The sequence below is a fragment of the Amphiura filiformis genome, chromosome 7 (assembly GCF_039555335.1).
Source record: "Amphiura filiformis chromosome 7, Afil_fr2py, whole genome shotgun sequence".
NCBI lineage: Eukaryota > Metazoa > Echinodermata > Ophiuroidea > Amphilepidida > Amphiuridae > Amphiura > Amphiura filiformis.
Window position 1 is genome coordinate 11,077,698 of NC_092634.1, and position 24,532 is coordinate 11,102,229.

At 37.0% G+C, this 24,532-nt stretch overlaps 1 protein-coding gene across 1 annotated transcript; it reads right to left on the reverse strand.

Moving 5' to 3' along the window:
* Positions 1–1,092: 1,092 nt before the first annotated feature.
* Positions 1,093–2,460, reverse strand: LOC140157631 (V(D)J recombination-activating protein 1-like). The gene has a single exon (XM_072180870.1). The coding sequence runs from the start codon at positions 2,458–2,460 to the stop codon at positions 1,093–1,095; it is 1,368 nt and encodes a 455-aa protein (XP_072036971.1).
* Between the last annotated feature and the right edge of the window lie 22,072 nt (positions 2,461–24,532).

The following is a 24,532-nucleotide window of genomic DNA, read 5'->3' on the forward strand; positions in this document are numbered from 1 at the left end:
AAATACAACTAAATCTAGAAAATATTGCAAATAAATTGGATTTCTTTGCACGTAAACTGCATGCACACTTCAGTTTACTATTTCTCATTGCTAAATTATTTTGTACACATAGGCCCATGGGTAGATACCATAGGGCCGAGTGTACCTGAGCCCAGTGCCACGGTCTTCAGGGCCAAAACTGACTCCCTGTGTATATTGTGAACATATATATATCTCATATTTGGCCATTTTACTATTTTTAGCTTTTTGCATAAATTTGTTCCAATTTTAACAATATTTGAAGCTTCAATATTCAAGCTTCAATATGGGCAATTTTTTGTGCGGTTCGCACACATTAGTACAATCATAATAGCCACAGATCCAAATTATGCTGCTGTGCCTATGAACCTCCAAATAAATCCTCTATTTCACTTACTGTATCCCTGTAAAATCAGATAAACACCCTGATTTGGGACCAATCTAAATTAAGTATCAAACGAAAATTTCCTTGTGCTTGTATTTCATGCACAATTGTCCCACCGGGAATGTTTTAAACATTTTCCTCCCTCAATGACATGTGACCCAGATACCACACCACTGCAAACAACACTATTGAGTATAATGTTTGTTATACGATAATGGGGGGGGAAGTTTTATCTGTCAAAAGAGGGGGAGCAAAAAAGTTAAGCAGTCCATCGAGGGGGGGGGGGCCAAAAAGTTTGAGCAAAAAATTTGAGGAAGATCAGCCCCCCCCCACCAAAGTATTAATGAACACTCCCTAAACTGATATTGACCATACAAACAAATTAATACAGGCGTCTCTCAACACGTGATATTCACAATTCCCGGGCGCCAAAATTGTCTAGTGCAATGACGCCCCAGTAATACAATGAAGGCTGGCAACAATTTAGCACAAGTAACCCTGACGTCATTGCGCTAGACAATTTCGGCACAGGAATTTTGAATATCGTGTGTTGAGAGCCAGGTGTTTTTATGGCCAATATGAGTTTGTTTTAAATAAAACCATAAGTGATTTGTGCTTGATAATTATTTTTCTAACATATAAGGTATAATGTTGTGATTGCCGGAGTCATCCTTTTTAAAACAAAAATATTACACAGCAGACTGAAGCCGCCTGCTGGTGTAAAGCCAATGGATCCGAAGTGTATCCTGCATCTCAAATTGGGATGTCTGTCTGGAATTTCGCAGTGTGAACCGCCTCGAGTCTTTGTTGGCCCGTTCATTAGAAGAACTACTAAACTTACCAACTGACTTGTCCCTGTCGAGTAATTCAGGTACATGAGCAATCATCTTATGAAAGTAGTTGCTGAAGGGTTTCAGATATGTGAAATGAGTATCAATCAGCGCCGTCAAAACCTGTGCGTTTTGTGAATATCGGGCACAAAGCTCTGGACAAGTAGCAAGGGGCTGGTTAGAACAGTAGACAGCCTTCATTTCATTATAGGTCGAGATGAATGTCCGGATACTCTCCAGGCGAGAATTATCAACTCGGCCTAAAATAAAGTCAACTGTCTTTTGCTCCGTCAGCCGTCTTACGTAGTTACCATTTGGCATGAGGGGGGTGAATATTTGGAGGTTCTCCCTGATGACAGAATCAAAGTTTGTCTTGTGTGGTTTCATCAGCTTAGCTGAAAGCTTGGTGGTGAAGACCCTTGCAAATTCATATACATACAAAGTCTTGATGACCCTCGAACCTACATTAATAAGACAATGCAGTGCATCCATTGTAGGGCTCAAATGTGCCTCATCATAGGGTTTTCCACATTGACCTTTCACAACCTCGCCCAGATCTTTTGTTGACAAATTGTCTGGGTTTGTCTTACGTTTCAGGTAACGGGAGAGATGACTATCATAGCTTCTGGTAACAACTTCATCAAATGGATCCGATGTTGCAACATCCCGTGTGGCATCGCACAACGTACATAAAAATCTACTTCCAGATCCAGCCAGACCCTGTATATGGCGAACCCTCTTCTCGTCAAACATACAACCAGTAAAATTAAAAGAAAAAATCCGATGACCAAATGAAGTCTCTAATGTCATCTTTGACGCCACAATGTCTGACATCTCTGCCAAAATGGGTTGAAGGAGGGTGCTGGAGGATGGGAAGCTGCCCTCATCACCTCTGGCAATGAGAAGTGGTCGGCAATTGAGGGATGAACCACTCCCAGCATCTTCCCATACCACAACATCTTCCCCTTCAACCTCGGCAGAGATTGCATGGACGACAAATGAACATCGAATGACTTTATCAGGAACATTGGCTTCTGTGCCCTTCTTCAGCTTCACATCGCCCATGCCATCATCTCCCCATTTGATGTCAACCATGAAAGGACCTGGTGATGTTTTGTCCAGACCTTTCATATCAAGAGCCGCAAACAGATCAACCTCTGAATCCTGAAGGGCACAAGCCAATGCCTTGTCCAGTCTCCAACGTCTACCTCGACAATGAGGTTCCATTAGGGGAGTGTCGGGTAGCCCAGACAATATATCAATACTGTCACCCCCACTAACATCAGTAGAAACTCTGTGAAGGGGGGACTAAATGAAAACACAGCAGAGCCTGGAAGAAGCCTGGCCTCAACCAGACGCATGACCCTCTCAGACCTGAATACCTGCACATTTCCAAAAGCTTGATTCACTACTTTGGCTGAAGCTCTGTATGCATGCCATGACATCATATTATTAACTCTATATGCCACACATTGTATTGGTGACAAAGTACCATACTTATCTTTAAATATCTGATCAATAAGATCTGCCTTGCTTCGCTGGCCTACAGCTCGTAAACTGTTAATAGCAAGTGCTACACATATGCTAACATTACTCTCGTGGATCTCCTTGGCCTGCAAGTCATTGATTCTTTGTTTGATTGTGCGCAATCTGGCATTCTGCGCAGCCTGTTGAGCGTCAATTAAACTTCCTGGAGGTCTACCTCTACGAGGAGGAAGGGAGTGTGCCATGCCTTCTCCTTCATGTTCGTGATCAATGGAGAACGGACATATGGAGATGTGTGACCATAAATCACGTAGATCAAATAGGTGGCCACATCCCCTATCCTGGTAGAGACAGTGCACCTGCAGGTTGTCTAACATCATCAAAACATGCTGAGAAGGAAGTACAACAGATGAAATATTCATAGAACATACATAACAACTTGAACCTACATTATTTACATATTCATATACACATGATTTACAAAAGGTATGGTGACATGGTAACATTTCAATAGGATTATCCAACAATCCACCACACATGCTACATAATAATACACACTCTGCAACTCCAAGGTTAACCGCCAAGGATTTTGGAAATTTACTCCCTACAGATTGAGATGAACTACATGTAGAAACCCTATGTACAATACCATTAATTTCTTGCAAAATGACATGAGGTGCAATTTCATTTGATTTAGGTGAAGTAGCTCTTGCTGCAGCGAATACTTTTCTAGGTGATAAATGAACAGAAGACGATGTTGAATGTGATGAAGATGATGCTGCTGATGCTGTTGTAGACGATGAACCTGGTGATTTCTGAACATGCCTCCTTCCCTCTTTCTCGTTGTATGTACTTTATTAACCCCTCTTGCAAACCCCTCCGAAACCTTCCACAGACATAACACCCTTCATCGGTATGCAGGACCCAAACCTGTGGCTTATTGAGCACAGTAACATTCCTACCTTCATTGGAGGCAATTTTTGAATGGTGTATTATTGTGCACATACAGCCCTTGCAAAACCTAGAAGGGTGTATGTCTGTGGAATCGAAAGAAACATCAACAGAATAAACATTCAAAATAAGATCGGAAAATGGAACATTGGATTTCAAATCCTTCCCACATATGTCATAACAATTATCCCTGATTGTTACCCCACAAAGCCTACACAACCTTTCCAACCCAGCCTTATGTCTATCCATGGATCTGTGAAAATTAAAGAATAGCAAGATCTTTATATATTTGATACATATAAAATTTGTTATGTTTTTATATATATTTTCTTAATCAAGTTATTATAAACCTGTGTATTAATATTTTCAAGGTTTCAAATTTAATTCAGAAAATTATCATCAATTTGCCATCATACTGAATACATCACACCTCAAGCCCCCCTCCAAAAAAATAGTTTGGTTGCCCTTGAGTACCCAAACTGCTGTGGAAGAAAGAATCGGTTGGTCAGATTTTTTTTTTCTTCCCAACATGTAACTGCTGAAGAAACTCAATCGCAATTTCTCAGAAAGTCAGGTCTGACTGCATGGATGCTGTCATAATTTTAACAACTATAATTTGGTGTATATTTTACTCTTTACTCTTAGTAGTATAATTCATGTGAGAAAAAAACATTACTTTTTAATTTAACATTGCATATGTATGTAACCCAGTGTTCGAAATAAGGACTTATCCTCTTGTCCAAAAAATCACTGGGGACAACCATATTGAGATGTACATAAACTTATCCTCTAGACAACCACTATATTTTACTTCTTAAATATGACACATTTTGGGGACAAACAAAATGTTTTGAGGACAAGCACAATTTATGCTTTAGTTGTCCTCGGGATAACCTCCATATTTTCCTCATTTGGACACTGATGTACATTTTAACCTAAATATTACCTGGTTAATGCAAGATTGATTGATTGAAACAACACTTTAAAATTAGGTTACATACATGTATGCAATGTACTGGCAGGAAACTTATGATATTATGGGGAATATGGGCCCTGAAAATTTGGTTTTCATTCTACATGTACATTGCATAATTTATACTATGATCAGCTCTTAATAGGCGGGAATTATTCAGTGTTTGTTACTGCGCGAGTCAATGAAGTTCCAACTTACGCAGGCGTAAATTCACAAATGCACACGGCATTCACGCAAAACACAGTTCGCATAGGTGCTGCGTCTAGCTGTATGTACCCCATTCTGTATCAATCCACAATATTATGAGTCCCGCCTATTACGAGCTGATCAAAGTTTATGTTGCAATATACATGCCAATTAAAAGAAAATGTTTTGGGTGGCTATATAATGGCAATTAAACAAACATGTTTTGGGTGGCTCAAGAAGTATGGTGGATCCATTCAGGACAACCAAACAAAATGTTTTTTGGGCCTTAGTTAAGCTGGTTCACGCTTGGTTTGCACATGGCAACACATTAATTTTTTGTTGTGATCATTTTAATTGTGGTTCCGAACACATATAGCATGGACCAGTTGACCTGGCAACAATCAATTGTGATGTCACACTACATTAATAAGTGCATAATTCATTTTAAATTTAAGAAATTAAACTAAAACTTGGTCTCATCTCATTCAATATGTGATGAAAGCAACTTATATTTTCACTAGCCGTGGAATTGAACCACGAATACTTGATAGCATTTACCATTCTAGTGCAGATGTTAGGTTGTTAACAAACACATAGAAAATGAGAAGACACAAGCACTGTTATTACGCATTTATGTGAAATTATGATAACAGATTTTAATTTTAGCTAGTGCTTTCAAAGTGTCCAGAGACAAATCATCACAATCTGTTCTTAAATACAAAATCAAACCTGTAGTAGACTGAGTAGACCCATGGTAGTTTTCATAAGGCTGTGCTGAATAAATCATATAGAGTAGTAATCATGTATATCTAAAATCACCCACTGACACCCACACACACCCCTGCTGTAGTCGAGACCAGCCAAGACCAAGACCGAGACCAGGCAGTCCAAGACCGAGATCAAGTTTGAAAGATTTGAAAGTAATATCATTAACAATGATAACTATCTCGGTGACTGGTACATGATGGGTCAAATCCATTTTTAGTGCTAACTTTTTAAACAGGTAGCCCTGTCTGGCTAGTTCTCCACAGAAGTACTGTCAATACACCTGTTACTTTGATGACAGACAGAACAGAATTTACATGTACATGGATAATTTGTAACCTTGACTAATTCCCCAAGGAACTTGAACGAAAAGTGGGGCTTCTACTTTGGGGCTTCCACTTTAAGCAAAGATAACAAAATTCAATTATTTTACAAAACATTTGGATCTAAAACAAAGGATATAATTAAAGCGGTTCAAATGACCTATTAGGCTATTACTAACATTGAAATGATAATATTGGACAGTGGCGTTACTGGAGTAGATATCTATTGACATGTGGGGGGGGGTGGAACAAATTCTTAAAGTATATTAAATCCAGCACATTTTGGCAACCAGTGAATGGCAAAACTGCGCCCGAAACGCTTGAACTTTTGCTATATTGAAGCTAAAACTCTGATCAAGTGGAATATCATGGTACTTTTGGGGCTAAAATAGCCAAATACAATGTATGCAGGGTTCTAATTCAGTCAATTTTTTTGCATAGCTGTTTGTGCAATGCAAAACACATGTTTGTATAGCAGTTTCCAAATTTTGCATAGCAGTTATTTTGCTATGCAAAAAAAAAGAAAAATGCGTAGCATTTTGCGATGCAATATTTGTATTTGCGTAGCGAATCTACCACTTCTGTCATTGTCATCAAATCTCGGCTATAAAGCCAAGGGGAGCAAAAGCGCAAGAAAAATGCTCCTGCTTCTGTTGGAAAATTACACACAAAGACATAGACCAGGAGCAATTTATTGTTAAATTATAGTACAATTGCTCCTGGTTCCGAAATCCTTATTTCAAGCCCGGGATTTCAAGGCTTGGGCCCAATATCATAGGCGTAGATCCGGGGGACAAATCGCCCCAATTATTGGGGGATAAATCCCTTCACCTATATTTTGCCAGGGGATGGTCCATACAATCATCCCCCCAAATGTTGACATGTGTATGATGTGGGTTTCTGACCAAATTAACCTCATACATTCAGCGGTCGAATTCGATGGTATCCAAAATGCATCGCTAAAAGTGCTATATGGCCGTGTGTCCTGAACTCGCCACCCTTAGCGTTACATGACAAATATTGTGAATTTTTACACCAACCAGGTTTCTAATTAGATTATCTCGACAATCAGCAACCCTAAACTAGCAAAAGTATACATTTTTGGAAAGCTGAAGGCATATGCAATTCAAATATATACATTTCAACTCATTATACAGGGTGACCTGCAAGTTATACAGGGTGGAAAAAAAGATGTTGATAAAAATGGGTCACTCAATGCATTGCTTATTACCAACTTAGAGTATTAAACTGGAAGTAAACAACATTCATTTGGTTAGAGGATATGAAGAGCCAACTGACTTTGGAAGAAACCAAAATCACAGCTGTTTGGTAATCTAGGAATATAGGGTGTCCCAAAGTATGTTAGATTTTTTACAATTCAACATATTTTGAACCTAAACATTTTCCCCCTAACCAATACAGAAAAAATATGTCCATATTTAGATTCCTCGTCAAATTTCCCTTCAGAAAATCTATACTTTGACTATGATAGGATAAGTAATTAAAATTTTACATTAACTTTTAGATTTTGAAGACATCTGCATTACTTACTACAGTGTTTAATATGACAACGGGTAGTTTTGTATGGAAAAATTTGTATTTTCTAGACTAAACCAATCATAAATTATTAAAAACAATTAGTAGAATTGTTTAGCTGTAAGGGCATGAGTGTTTTAGATGCTAAATAGAGTCCAAATCCAATTTACAGCCTTTACAGAAGCAGATTACGCACTAAAAATACCAATCCCATAGAGTTTGTGTGTACCACATCCCCACCACCACATCCCCACCACCGCCACCCTGCCCAATCTGAATTCTATGAAGCACAGTGTCAGTATTAAAAAGGTTCAAGTATTTCTTTTTACAGGGTTGAAAGTGCATTTTATTTAGCAATTAAATGAGACCACAAGCATGACAATACCTTCTTGCTTGACAGAGATATCATCATTTATTTTGAGTCGACTTTGGCAAAATGTAACGTCGCCACCTTTTTTTGGTGGCGAGCTCAAGACACACGACCATATACATAAATTTGAGCTAAATTAAACATCACGCAGTCGGTATTTGCTCATTCTCGTATTCCGTTGCAAAAATAAGACAAAGCAATGTTGGGTACCATATTGCGGAATCTGTCGCGGTTGATTGCTAAATGTCATGCTTACTAGCATTACTCCCCCCCCATGTTGCGAGTGAATGTCGCCATTGCACGCACTAACTATACACAAAATCATAACATGTGTTCCTGGTGAAGGTAGTTACCAAAACCATAAGATCAGCGACCTTCGGAAGCTTGCAATATTTTTACGGGGATGAGATAATGTCGAGATAATGTTGAACAAAAATTAAGCGAAGAGTTTACTGAAGTGAAGACCTAATCTGGTTTTATCGTTTTTGCCATCTGTGGTATTTTTGCTGTTCTTTATGGTCGTGGAGCGACTTTACCAGGTTTGCAAAATTGCAACATTATTTTTCAATGCTCATTCCTTGCGGTAAAAGTATAGGCCTACCCTTTTTTTTTTTTTTTTTTGCTCCTTGCTAGCGAAAATTATAGGGCATGTTCTTGGCATGTTCATGGCAAGACCTTAGCATGTTCATGGCTAGATCTTGGCATGTTCATGGGCGAAGAGTTTACTGAAGACCTATTCTGGTTTTATCGTTTTTGCCATCTGTGGTATTTGTGGTAACCTTAGCATGTTCATGGCAAGATCTTGGCATGTTCATGGGCATGACTCATGCCTAAATTTTTGCCTGGGTGGTCATAAGGACAAACCATTCGCATTTTGTTACATTTGTATACATGATTCAAATTAGGGATCTTTTGAAATTCCCTTACACAGGAAGGTGTGCGCCATCCTGCAGCTTTCCTGTGGTAGCCTTCTTTATTAAAATCCTGTGTGATTATAACACTGCAAACACTGAGCTTTGACCGAGCCTAAGGCGCACGCTTAGCGAGGGAATCCTGCCTTCTTTCTGTGTGAAAACGTGGTAGGGTATTTCAATATGAGCCCTTAGAAATGAGTGCCGAATTACATCTTGTTTGTACAGTATCTCAAAATTATCAAGATGAGAAGGGAGCTACCACGGCCAACTCTATGTAAACATAAATGGCTGCCCTTTCATGTATTCACTGTGTAATTGTGAATTGGCTTATACATATTTTTCACATTTTTTTGGCCAAATTTTGATGTGCTAGGCTGATACAACTACACAAGAGTAATCACAAATTTGCACAGATATACATTGTACCTTGCTGAAATTGATGAGAACACATAATATTAAAATATTGCAGGGGTCAGAGGTTCTTCAAATCTTGAGATCACATATCTCATATGAGATGACTATGGTAATATTATATTGGGACATTGTAAATTGTGATTGGTGGACACACTCAAGAGTTCAATAGATCCAGAGATAAATTCAGATACATTCTAAGTCAGATTGGTGGCAACACAGTCACACTACAGTATTCCACGAAGATAGGCATATGCTTACTTTTTTGGTTATTGAAATAAATATTATTATTATTACTATTAGATTCAAATCCAAGAACTTCCCTTTGCAAAAATTCACTACTATTTAGACAGTGGAAAAGATTTAGTGAAGTAAATCTTTGTACCGTATGGGTATTTGTACCCTTATGTTTTTTGTGAGTTATGAGCTTGTATAGTATCTTCATTCATATCACACACTATAATGCATGAAGAAAAATTGAAATGCACAAGGAAGCAGTGTTTTCTCATGTTAACCATGCGTAACAAAATGGCTGCCTTATGCAAATGGAATGGACATTGACCAACAATTTCAACATCACAATCGCCCACATTAACAACTTGATATATGACGGGCATTTGATCCTAGTACACAGCCACACTGCCACCATGTGTGCGAAGTTGTATTTAATAATAACACCTCCCAATTAAATGCAATGAAAAACTTGTAATATTAACTCTAATGATAAAGAATGTGCAGGGTTTTTTGGGAGGCCTATAAAATTGGTAAAAAGTTAATTTAAAATTGAAATACTATTGCAGAAAAGAAAACAATTTTACCATCCATCTGGTCTACATGTATAGCATCTGCAATGTTATCTCTTTAACTTAGGAGTTGGTTTAACAATTCATGATATCCATCTTGGCTGAGGATCTAACTCTGATCTACTCAAGATTTGAAGAACCTCAGCACTCCATTCTTCTAATATATTGTGTGTTATCCCCCAAATTAAAGATGGTCTCTACATGCAAGTGTGTGATCATCTTTGTGTGGTACAGTAGCATATATAGCGGGTCAGTTGGCACAAATACAGGGAAGTAATGTAAAATGTCCTTCAAATTTGAATTTGTTATTCTATGCTAAAATAATAAGTACATGTACTGTCAGGAAGGGTTTCTATCCATGAGCTGTAATACTTACAAGGTTAACTACATTTTGTAACACTTTAAGTACTTTAACATCTACCATTGTCAAGGTGCACTTTATCTTAATCAGAATTTCACTAGAACATCAAGTGCCACTCTTATGGAACCAGATCAAGTGAATCCAATTTCATTGTTCCTAGGGTAAAAGGTATTGCCTCGAACACATTCTACTACAAAGCCATTTTGGACTGGAATGATCCCCATCAAACATCAACGGATTGCCTACCAAGTCTGCATTTAAACAAAGTGTCAAACAACATCTAGCCAACAACTCTCTCAGTCAAGAGATGTCTGATTTCACTGTGTAGGCATTTTTTTGGTTTCCCATTATTTTGTTCTCTCATCTTTTCTTGGGACCCCATCGGAAATAAGCTTGCCTTTTCTGCGGGCTTAATGGGTTATCCCGGCTTGTAATTTTTATGTCCGTGTGCCCTGTTCCTAAATGGCTTTGTGGCTGATTAATGTATGCTTTAGGGGTACTACACCCCTCGATAAATTTGTGTCTATTTTTGCATTTTCACAAAAACTAATAACACACTGGTAACAAAAGTTATATATTATAGGGGCAAGGAATCCACTTACTACAGTGGAATTTCAGTGTCCCAAGACAAGCGGTTCGTTATTTATGATAAACATATAAGATACCTCTAGGATGTATCTCTTTTTCTATCATATATACTGAACCGCTTGTCTTGAGTCACTGAAATTTCAGTGTAGTAATTGGATTCCTTGCCCCAATAATATACATAACTTTTGTTACCACATTATTATTTTTGAGAAAAGTGCAAAAATAGTCACAATTTACCACAGGGGTGTAGTACCCCTTTAATAATTTGTCACATTGATGTACTTTGTAATGATTTTACTGTCAATATAATTTGTTTTTGTATTCTAATTAAATAACAAAAAAAAAAACAACAAAAACAACAACAAACCCATACTTTATTTTGGCCATTTTAAAACTTGCAGTTTTATAGCACATTCAATGTCATAATTCATTTTGCTCTGTTGACCTACAAACTTATAACAAATTTGGGTGATTTCATTTAGGTGCAAGTTTGGAAATATGACAGATAATAAGGAAAAAAAAAAAAATAACCAATTTTATATACAAGATCATAGATAATACATTATGGCTTTTGAAAGGAAATTTACAATTACACAGTAAAGACCGCAAAGGGCAGTAATTGATTTTACATTTAAACTTGACCTAAGTTATAGATTGCTCCTTTGTGTTTTATTTGTAGTTTTGGACTAGTTAACATCTTGATTTATAGCACTACATGATTAAATGCACAAGGCAGCTGTTCTTTCTTATGTTAATCTTGCCTAACAAAATAGCTGCCTTTATGCATATAATGCTATGGCTATTGACCAACAATTTCAAATTCAAGTCCCAGTAGCACCACACATAAAGGACTTTTAAATAATTTTAGATTTGGCATCTAGGTAATAGTTATAGTTCACCAATGGCATAAAATATGGGATAAAATTTGAGATCCAGTTGATGTTTTGAGATAATGTTTTCCACCAGGTCTTGATGAAATCTTCATTTGCCAACATTTCTAATGTAGGCCTATTTATTTATCCCCAAAAGTATACCCCCTCTCCGATTACCAAACGTCCCAGGAATGCGATTCCTGAATTCTCCATTCTTTCCAGGCCTGGTTTTCCACATCTTACATGGATTTGACTAAAGACTAGACTGGACTGGACTCACACGGCTTCGAATCTGTCAACTTTTTGGTGCGAGGCGAGTCTGGCAAAAAGTGCAGTACGGAATCAAACAATATAATACATCACTGTACAACATTGGAAATAAAATGTTAAAATGTGTTTTGTATTACAATGAAGTCATTGAAGGACCAATGGGTTAGTGAGTTAGACAAGAAAGCATGTCTCAAGGTTGTGAAACTGAAACCCAATGCAATGCAAAATTGCATAAGGGTCAGTCCATGTCAAATCAACCAGAGGTCCTCAGGTGACCCTCTCAGATTTTGATTAAATTCCATCAGAATAATCTTTTGTGGCCACAATGAACCCATACAAAAAATTACCCTCATAGGCCATGTCGTTTTTGAGAAATAACCGTTTCAAGTTTGGCCCGGACCCCCCCCTTTGGCACTCATGAGTGTAGCTCATAACTTCTTGTTCTGAACAGATATACATGTAAAGCTGTAATGTTGCATTCTAGCTAACCTTGTCATATTTTCAGAATCTGGCTCTAAATTTCAGATATCTGCTTTCCTTTAAAAGTTATGAGCATTGAGTACCAATGCTGAATTTTTGTTTCTAGGTAGGTCTTATTCAGTATGTTTCATGGCAGTAAATTTCAATTCACGTTTCAACTGTCGACAAGGTCAACCATTGGTCTGAAAGAGGGGGTCTCAAGCAAATTTTCACAGAACCCAACTTTGGATGCCGCCCATCCATAATCCATTAATGGTTTGATTTCCTCTAACTTGGTTGTGAGCTCAGATGTACTAATAGACAATTAGACAATAATAATAGACAATGTATCTATGACATTTGAGTCATATGATGATTATGATCACATATTTTTGGCAACAGGGGACCCGCAAAATGACAAAATCACACTTGTGGTTGAATAAATGACCAACTTTGGGTGCTCATAACTTTAAAAGGAAAGCAGATATATCTGAAATTTAGAGCCAGATTCTAAAAATATGACTTAAGATTAGCTAGAATGCAACTTTACATCTGTTCAGAACAAGAAGTTATGAGCTACCAAAGTTGGTATTAAATTACCAATAACACTCGTGAGTGCCAAAAGGGGGTCAGGGCCAAACTTCAAACGGCCATTTCTCAAAAACGACATGGCCTATGAGGCCAAATTTTTGTATGGGTTCATTGTGGCCACAAAAGATTATTCTGATGTAATTTCATCAACACCTGAGAGGGTCACCTGGGAACTTTTCAGTAAATTGGTTGATTTGACATGGACTGACCCATAAATTTCCCCTTCACCATCTTCCTGACTCCAAACTATTACTAAAATAAACTTAGATTAATCTGACATTGTCATGTACACAGTACATAATGAAATATTTTAATCAATTTTTCATTCTTCAAACAAATTCTTTAAAGACAGAGACAGACATGAAATGGCAGATTTCTCTGATCGTGACACAAAAATGTGTACCACAAAATTATGATGAAGCCATACACTACAGAAGCTTTAAGACACACTTTTTCTTTCATGAATGATTAATAAAACAAACTGTACATCAGGGTTCCCGTTAAGGTTTTAAAAATGTGCGTCCGTAATGACGCAAGTTTGCTGACGAGCTTGCAAAAACTTGCGCCCAGACAGATTTTTAAAGCGCCCATCTGAAATTCACGATTTATTACGATACACACGCACTCGGGTCTACACCTCCAAATGTTGATTGTTAAAAAAAAATAAAAGTGCAATGATATTCCAATTCGCTATGATAATTTTTCTCATTTCTGTGTCAGTTTTGGTCCCAAACGTGGTCAAAAACAGTGCATAAACATGAGCAAAGTCTGTCAATCTTGAGCAAATTTTGATTCAAATAAATGATTTCTTTTTTAAATAACGTGGTGTTGATGCTACAAAGCTAAAACACGCGCTGCCACAAATAATACTGAAAAAGGGTTATCATTTGGATTTTGTCTTTAAAATTGCTTTTATTCATCGTAACAATAATACTAATAAAGGAAACCTAGATTATTTATGAGAAAATAAACATAAAATATTAAAAATTGAATATTGTCAGGTTGTGATAAATAATTAAACATTAACCGCATGACGTTAAGCTTGTAAACAAATCAGTCGGGACTTCCCAGCTCAGGCAATCATATAGCGGTGTTTCGGAAAGCATGCAAAAAGGGCGCGATTTCCTGACGTTGCATTTACAAATATTGCAGAATTCACTTCAATCCTTAGCAGGTGGGTCAAAATTTTGGGGCTTTTATTATCTTAAAAATATAAAAGAATACAAATTTCTTATTTTTATCATCAATTAATGATAAAATTTCGAATTTTTGTCTTCGTCTACATGTATTTGACATGGACGCAATATACTTGATTAGCCATGTGAACTTGCGTCCAAATTTGCAAAATACGCGTCTGGACGCGATGACGCACACTAACGGGAAGCCTGCTGTACATAGACATGGAAAAAAGACAACAAATATAATATTGACTTACCACTTATTTGCAACGATTATCGCAAAGAAGAATTCGTCTGACAATGACAAAGAGTAAAATGTCCAAAAGCAAATATCTGTCAAATGAATGAGAAATAAATAAATAAATAATAATTTTATGGTCAAATTTTCAAAGCATATAATTTGTAGAATGAACTTCTGCAAAACATCAAAGTGTTTTTTAATTTCAATAAAATATATTGATTTAGATAATGAAAATCACAATTTTGGCTGTTTCGACCAACAATGCCTCGTCTACCCTTTATCGGCTACGATGTCATGCTCAGAACTCCTTGAAAATGATATAGGATGTGTGTATTGATGAGAAAACCTTATGCCAAGTTTTAATATTTTTTCCAAAAAAGTGTTTTTGATTTATGCAAATTTTTGTCATCTCAAAATCCCATTGAATTACTACAGGGAAGGGCTTTTAGCACTTTGCCAATTTCTCAAAATAGCCACATTTTGAAAACAAAGATTTTATTAAAACTGATTTTTCTCTCCTTTATAACAGTTGTATATAAAAGTTTTGAATTTCATTTTGTTGCCAATATATCACAGAATAGGCCTAATACAAACCAAGTTTACTTTCTAGCTTAGTGTTACTTAAAGGAGTATTTCGTGATCCGAGCATCCACTTTTTATGACATTTTTCAGTAGATATCCATGAAAAAGCTTATTCCCAATACTTCAGTTGTTACCGATTTTGCGTTTGCGAGTTATGCATGATTATGTGTATTACATTTGTACACTGCTCCATAGACAATGTGTTGTAATTTCGTTGCGGTATACCAAATTTCACGATATCTTTGCAAAACAAATTAATCTGCCAGAATTATTTTGTATTAACATTATGTAGCCAGAGGTTTCCAGTGATTTTGAGAACAGTGGGGGGATGATGCTGTGGATCATGAAGTGCCCTTTTAAGTAGTTAACAGGAATGTTGGTATTTTTTTATAATTTTTGGATGGCCCTGAAATAAAAAATGTGTTTTTTTTTCCAAAAAGTAAACACTTTATCCACAAAAACTGACAAGAGAATCTAGATACTATTCAGCTTATTTACCATCCCTGAAAGTTTGGTAACCATAGCTCCATCCTACATTATGTAAGTGGGCCAAAAAAAATCAAAAATTGTAAAAATTAACGGAATTTTAAACAAATAAAGACAAACATAAGAATTGTTACAATTTTATATACGACTCTTAAAATAGGTGGGGAAAATAGTTTTCTTTGTTATGTTAAAAACATTCCAATGAATAGACCTGATTGATCTGACACAGGAGCTAATTTTCTGCAAGGGTGTTGTATCTGAAGCAGCTATCTTAATGGTTCAGAAAGCCAGGGGATAACAAAATGGAAATAAAGAAGTAAATATTGTTATTATTATTAATTGCTCTTTGCAATGATAACTACTCGGGGCAATTTCTTGGGGACACTAGCCCTTCAGTCCAGTTACTGATGTAAAGAGTACAATTGGGGTAAAGTTCTGCATGCATAAATAAGAGGTAGATTATTTGCACTTCCAATACCAAGAAGATACCTTGAGGGACCAAAGAATGCTACAAAATACCAGTGGCGTAGCGTGGGAGGGGGCAAATTGCTCCCCACAGCACAGCAAAGAGTAAAGTGTCATTCATACCTACAAACGGGACAAAATTACATAAATAAACTGGCTACACTGAGCTGCAAAACGCTACAGTGCAATATACCACAGCAATGAACCCCCTGGCAGGCCAAGCATGCTAAGGGATGTGATTGCCCTAGAATCAAACCACATACACACAGGGCTGCTGGCTGTCCACTTTTTGGAATTGCTTGGCATGAGACAGAGGCGTACCGGGATTTGCTGACTCCAATGTTCAATTTGTACCATGATTATTTGAGCCATGGCGCTCGAGAATGTGAAAAGCGGAGGGGGGGGGGGGTAGGAGCAACAAGTTGAGAAAGTGACCCAATGCGTGAGAGTTGACAGCCTGGTACACATAGCTAGCACTAATGACCAGCTTGGTCACAACACATGGCTCGCTATCATGGGCAGGGTGCTCCAAACCGGGCAGAAAGAACAACAACTTTGCTCTTTATCTTCTTCCCAACACCTCCCACCACAACAGAAGGTGTGAGGTCTAAACAACACTTTTTCCATCGATTTTCATATACATGTGCATTTGAGTGAATCATGTACAAAGTTATTGATAGACATTGATACAAGTGCAGCTGTGCAACATGTTTACATTAATGCAGTCTTTAGGAGAGCCCAGAAAGAATAGCCCTGAAAATCATTGACCATCCACAAAATGTAGGTCATCAGTTCGGATACAAGATTCAGTTAACAAATTCAAGTACATACAAACAAAATGAAACTTTTACTCTTGTCTAAAGGTCATCCTTTATCTATGAACACTCAAGTAGTCTCAATCATTAAATGTTTGTTAAAACAGATAGTTGCTCTGTGTGGAGACACACTTGGGTCCTGGTGGAGCCAGGCTCGAACAAAATGGTCAAGCCAGGCCAAAAGACCCATTAAGCATTCTGGCCTTTCAAGAAAGAAGAGAAACAGGGAAGATGATAAAGATGAAGAAAAAGAAGGCCACTTCAAACAAATCAAGTAAACATTACTGTCAGCTTCCAGGTGAAAAGAAAGGAAATTATTAATCCAATCTCAACTGCCATGGAGGCTGTGTTTCTGCTTTTATACTACATGTATCACCTTTGTGCGATCCTCAAATCATACATCACATTGAAACAAAAGAGACATTTTGATCACAAAAGTCGGAAACAAACCTTTGGGTTTAAAAGATGTGGTAGAAGTGAATATCAACAAAGTTTCTAGTCTATTCCATAGGCATATGTGTGAATAAAGAAATGCAAGAGTGGAATACAAACTCCCAATTCCAGACAAAATTGTTGGTATGAGCAAAATACATGTATTATCCTGTATACATGTATAAATTTGTTATCCTAAAGAAATCAGTGCTGTATTTGTCTGCAATCAGGAGTAGAGCTATTGTGAAATCTGTTGGTCATTTTAGGCATGGATTGGAAATACATGTAGGCATCAATTGCTTTATGTTTGTAATGATTGATTATAAAGAATCACAAGATGAAAGTAAAATTTTGCAGTGCTCTGGTCCCGCAATTCTGTACATAAAGCATCGGCAACAATGCCTCCACCTTGATAAACATGTAAAATTCATTTTTACTTTTTTTTTTATTTTAGTGGTTGTTTTTTAATTGGAATTTTAACAAATCTTTTGCCCCCAGCTCAATGTTTGGAAAAAAAGGAAAGAAATAAGATTTTAAAAAGCAATTAATTTATATGCAAATGATTTACCAAATAACCATATTCTGCGACGAAAACCTAGCGGAATTTTAAGACCGCCACTTGCCACCCCTCCACCAAGACACATCACCTTACCAGTTCCCAAAAATTGGACATATAAATGACATATCTGTAAAATAGACAACTAGTTTATAAATATAATATTCACTTTTACCACATTTTGTTTCAGACTGCCTTGATCACAATTGATTTTTTGTTCAATGTATCAATGATCGGATGAACAACAGATGAAAAGATTGAACAGAAAGCTTTTTTTGAGGCTTAGGTACACAAATGTATTTAAGGCTAGTGTGATGACAGGAGCCATAGTTTTCAAAGTATTAGCCATTTTAACTGTAATGTACATCTTCATATTGATGCATTGATCTCATAGGAAGCCAATAATCACAATTATATTTTCATACATGTAGGTCTTGCGGCTCTTAAGAACTTTGTGGGGGTCTGAAAGCTGCCAGTTTGCATCCAAAAATATTATGATTTCCTTTATTCTATATTGATATGGTGTCATTTTACACATTTTGGTCTCGACATTTTTTTTTAATGTTGCATTTCAGACTTGGAGCATGTGTATTCTTGTAAATGGCTGTTTTATGTCCAAACTAGCTGAGAGGGTGCTTTGCATTTAAAGTCATACACCACCAGACTCTTCCTATAGAAAATGTTAAGGGTGTGAAGATATACATGTACAATGTATATGCCACAAGAAATTGTGGCCAAATTTTTGTTTCATTTTATAAGTTCAGGAAGGCCTCCAAAATTAACATTTCATTCAATATTAAACTGGGGTCAATTTCAAAGTCAATTCATCCACCGATTATCTTCATACATGTAGTTACATGTAGGACACTAAAATTTCAAATTGAAAGAGCGTACGCAACTTTTATGCAAAGCGCCCTCACTGTCACACACTAATTTTGACACAAAACAGCCATTCCAATGTATGCAAAACTGCAGATGCTCCAAATCTTATGCAACTTTTAATTTCTGGATTTCTGGAATCTTTCATACTAAGATCGTAAAACATCACTAATAAACAAAATAGAATAAGGCACATAATAACAATTTTTTTTTTTTTTTAAAATGACAATTTTGCGACTCCCTCAGTGAAACAACAATTATTTTTGTCGTTTCCGAGACTCGGCATATTGAAAATTTTTGCGTGTATGCGTCGCGACATTCATTTTCTTCCGAGTTTAGACACCCATATCTTTCCCTAGGGGTAAGCTACTGGGCTATTTTTACAGGTTATCCGTGTTCTATAAGCTGCGTATCCTATCAGCGACTGCTTTACCTTGTTTAGGACTTACAAAAGAAGTACCTGCATGTGCAGCCATCACTGTTTCAAAATAGCCCGCCAAAGTCATGCAGGTAACTCCGAGGTCGTGCATTGAATTGGATTGAATGAGGAATACTACGGGAATCAGTGCCTTTTGTTAGAAGTCACACATGAGTGAAGTGGATAACCTCTATTGGAATCTAGGGTGTCTTTGACCCAAATAACAATCTGGATTCTGGACTGCAAAAAAATGTATGTTACCCCTATTTGCTGATATAGACATCTAAAAATGCATGTTCATGTTGACGCAAATGACAAATTCCCATTTTGCCCCCCCCCCCTCTTTCATACTAGATGTCAGACATCATCTATTTTGCCTTTAGTAGGCATTCTTATTCATCGTAGTGGATGCCGGGCGCGCAGCCGGCATCCACTACTCAAAATATTGGCCAGCCCATCCATTATGGCACGATATTGGATAGGCAAAAGACAAAATCCTATCTTTTATTCTCTAAATATAGGTTCAGGTGTGACCCTCTATAGCAGGCCCGGGTAGACCACTCATTGGCTTATAAAATAATAAAAATTCACAGGGACTCAAAGATGGCTCCTCAGCCAAAAATCCAAAAAGACCCCGTTCATGATCCCATTTGACATTGTTGGAAATAATTCACCATTTACCAAACTCAAGACTTTAACACTTGCATGATCTTCTTCTGTACCAGAATCTTAGTGGTATCAAGCCATCTTCATGGTTATAATGACTGTTAGGAGAAATACACAGTAATTGACATTAATGTTCTAATACCCAGAATGCAATGTGTATTTCAATGAGAGATTCAAACACCATTTTAATCATGAAGATGGCTTGATACCACTAAGGTACAGAGGAACATCATTCAAGTATTTTGAATTTGTGTGAGTTTGTGTGGGGGTCACGAAGGGGGGGTCTTTGGCTGAGAGCCTGAGAAGTCATCTTTGAGCCCCTGTGAAATTTTTTTTATTAAGCCAATGAGTGGTCTACTCATTAGGGGGTCACACATGAACCTATATTGCCTAATGCCTACTAAAGGCAACATAGATGATGTCTTTCATCTAATATGAAGAGGAGTGGGGGGATAAAAATGGGAATTTGTCATGTGCGTGACGCGTCAACACAAACATGCATTTTTAGATGACTATATCAGCAAATGGGGTAAGATACAGTTGTTTTTTTAGTCCAGATTCTGGTTATTTGGGTAAAATACACCCTAGATTCCAATTTGTAGCCCTCTAGCTTACCCTTAGCGGAAGATATTGATGTCTAAAGTTGGAGGAAAATAAATGTTGAGACGCATGTGCACTAAAGGGGTGGGGGTCTGAGCCCATTTTCAATTGCCCGGTTCTCGGAAATGACAAGCAGAAGCAAAAAGCAGAATTGACTTTTAATAGTCACAGACTTTGAAACTTAAGTAAATTTCTACAATTTAAGACCATGCTCAAAATCTAACTCTTCCAACCATGTGTGTGCGAACACAGGATATTGCCTAATGTACTCCATATGGAACTCGCCATATTCAGTGGACTTGTTTTCTTCTTTGACTAATAGCATCCACCAGAACAACGCTCCAAAAATTCAGCAGCTGGATATGAGAGATTATTAGGTCTACTGTTCAGTTCTTCTTCAGTAAACTGCACAAGTTTGGGGCAGTTATCCTGCTTCACTGCAATGAAAAGTTTTTGCAACAAGAGCTTGTCACCTCCTTCTATCCCTGGAAATTTCAAGAGCAGTGCTTGTGACACCTGCTCAGCCTTGGATTCCAATGTTGCTGCCATTTCAAAACATATAATGATGTCTAAATCCTAATTATGGAAATTAAAAAAAAAAAACACATTTTATTTTGGTTTTAAGCCACATACAAGGAAACATTTTAGCCTTTTACTGAGATGTATTCATGGTGTGTACAGCAAGTCTCTACAGGTCCAGATTGACACATTCTAGGCCTTTATCACACCCAAGACATTGTAGAAAAATGCAGTAAATGCAAAAGGAACCTGTAGTTTGCAACTAGCTTTCAAACAATTTAGCTACAACATCACTATAGAGGAGTTCAGTAGTTACGGACATACATTTTAGAGACATTGAGGACCCAGAAATTATTGAGGTTTTTGAATTTTATCATATCACATCATTTTATTTGCCAGTAAAAAACACATGTATAAAATATTCCACACTATCAAAATTACACACTATATAAATTACACATGCCAAAAATATAAAATGCAAAGCAAGGTCATATAGCAAGACATTGAATCGACCCATGTTGGAGAAACTAGAGAGATGGCATGCCTTTAAAAGGGGTGGGGTATGAACCTTTGGACAGTATTTATTGTGGGACATTAGAGCACATCAGACATATCGAATTGCATTCTGAATACGAAGAATGTCCTTCTGATATCAAATAATTTTGATTTTTGGAAATTTGCAATGTATGTAAATTATAATACACATTTTATGGCAAATGATTAAAAATTGATATTTTGGATATTTAACAGTACTCGAATTAAACTTGTTAAATCTGATAATATGTACTTAAAGTGTATGTAGGTGGGATGAAAAGCCGACGATCAATTGACGATTTTGACCTTTCGTATTGAAGATATGGATTTTTTTCCCAGAACACCGAAAAAAAAATTTTGGAAAAAAATCCATATCTTTTTATGAAAGGTCAAAAATGTTCAATTGATGGTCAGCTTTTCCTCACAGCTAAATGCACTTTAAGAATATATCATTAGATTTATAAAATTTACGTTGAGGACTGTTATATCAAGAATGTGAAAATATCAAATTCTAATAATTTGTCATAAAATTTGTATTATATCGTGAATTTCAACAAATAAGAATTATTTGATATCAGAAAGACAATCTTCATACTTGGCAGTGGGGTTTGACCCCACCCTTTTATTTTACCCCCACCCTTTTTATTGAGGCACCCTTTTCCTGACCCCCACGCTTTATACTGAGGCACCCTTTACACTGAAAATTCCTGACCCCGACCACTTTTGCTTTTTCCCCTATTTGTATACATTGATGAAGTCACAGGCAATTTGGTTCGAAATAAATCAAGTACGCCGAATTCTGCACCTAACATCACACGATAGCCTAGTGGATGTAAACATGCATCAAATGGAATTTTTATCTTGCGATATGGTTTGCTGGCAGTGGTTTGGCACTTATTCTTGGAAACTAGGATGATTTTATCATTCAATGAAAATATATTGTAAGCTGGCACTCCCACCCTTTATATTTTACTCCCACCCTTTATACCAATCCACCCTTTTTACCAACAAAGTTTAAACCCCCACCCTTTTAAGGATTTTCCAAATTTCCAAGTGGCACCCTTTAAAAAGGGTGCCCTGCCAACAGTGATCTTCATATTCAGAATGCAATTCGATATGTCTGATGTGCTCTCATGTCCCACAAAAAATACTGTCAAAACGCTCATTCCAGATCCCTTTACCAGGAATCAAAAACAAAGGACAAGAGAACCCCTGGCAGGGATAGCCAGAGAGTGACAAAGTCACTTTCAAAGTGGCTAAACCTAATTGGTTCCACAGGAACACAGGGGAACAGGGCAAAGGATGCAATCTGCCTATAGATATATTTTCAAACAAAGAGGTTTGATAATAAGCACAACCTTTAGGTAAAACTAAAAACTATTTTGAATCCAAACTAATTGTTCTGAAATGTTTTTGAGATTGTCCAGGAAATTGGAGACAAACAAGAATTGGTCTTTGAGAGATGGGTGGAGGAAGTTGATCCAAATAAACTGGAAAACAAGTAGCATCAAAATCATGCTTCAATAGATCATGCTTGCAGTAAAAACACTTGGCAATAAAGGAAATAGCAAGTACATTGTAATTATATCAGACATCAGACCTAGTTTTTCCAGGCGTACACCATACTCAAGGTCTCCACGTGCAATACATGCATGCACAGTGGTTTTCTTTTTAAGATTTTGTAAGATTTTAATGATAGGACACACTACTATGTATGTTAGAAGAATGGTGGGCTGTACAGGGACATCTTTTGCAATTTGCAGCAAAACATCAAATATCTCTTCTGGGGCCTTCAAGGAGAGCTGTTTAGAGCACTACAATAGAATGTAAGGAGAGAATGAATGGTCAACTAAGGAGAGCTAAATATCACTCTCCTATATCAGATTTAAGGAGAGCAGTAGAGAGCGATTGCTCTCGCTCGAAATTAAAGGCAGTCCCTGGCCGTAGTTCTTGCGAATTGTGTTACGGTGAGGGAACTCATAAATTCAAGAGACCCGCATATATACATGTACTATGCCAGATGGATGGCAAAATTTTGACTTGAGGTTCCAATCCAACAACTTCCCAATGGAAAAATCCATACAAAGATGTATGTCAGTAAATCTCTTCAACTGTCTACCAAAAGTATGAGGATGTGAATTATACACTCTCAGAAAGTGCAATTAAAACAATCAAGGGCATCACAGATACAGAATGAAAGAAATGATACATCTTGCATAGGCTTTAAGAAACCTTGCACTCTTCACTGATAACAGAAAATAAATAAGCACTGGGTTTAGTAGTGCTAGCAAGTATAAAGCCGAATGAAGCCAAGATCGTGTACAATTTTTGCCAGATTTTTCAAGCGTTCAAGTGCAGAAAAAACATTGAACAAAAATAGCTTTACATTTGAGGCTAGAGTCCATTGCGATAAAATTGATTGATAGTAGAAATCGATGAAGCAAGACACTGTGTAAAGTAATGGAATTTCAGGAGTAAACACAGCTGATCAAGACTGGTGATCGATCGCATTAAAAATTTCATTAAAATGACCAGTACTTTTACTTAATTTTAGAACCTAGGCAATCTTAAGATGTAAAAGATATAGTTGAGTTGACTCATGAAAAAATTATGAATCCAAATTTGAACATCAATCAGAATACAGTATTTAACAAGTGTAGCAAAAAAAGAAGCCTTGTATGCGTAACCTGTGCAAACATCGAAGGTCGAGTATTATGAGTTGCAGAATAAATGGACGTAAACTTATACAGGATATCCCTGAAAGAACTGTATCGTGGAAACTGACTTTGTTGGGTACCGTATTCATTCCAATAAGCGTCCAGGGCGCTTAACGAAGTCATTTTATGTGGGCGCTTATTTTTTACCTTGTTTACCTAATTTTTTCATTGTGGCGTTAAAATACCCAAACAATTAAGTTTCTGACGATACAGTTGTTTCAGGGACACCCTGTATTCAGAGATGCCAGCAATTTTCACCAAAAACATTATGAAAATAAGGCCAAATAAAAAACAAAAATTGCTTTGTATCCTGCTGGCTTTGAAATGTGACTGTGAGGCGGGCGGGAAATTTG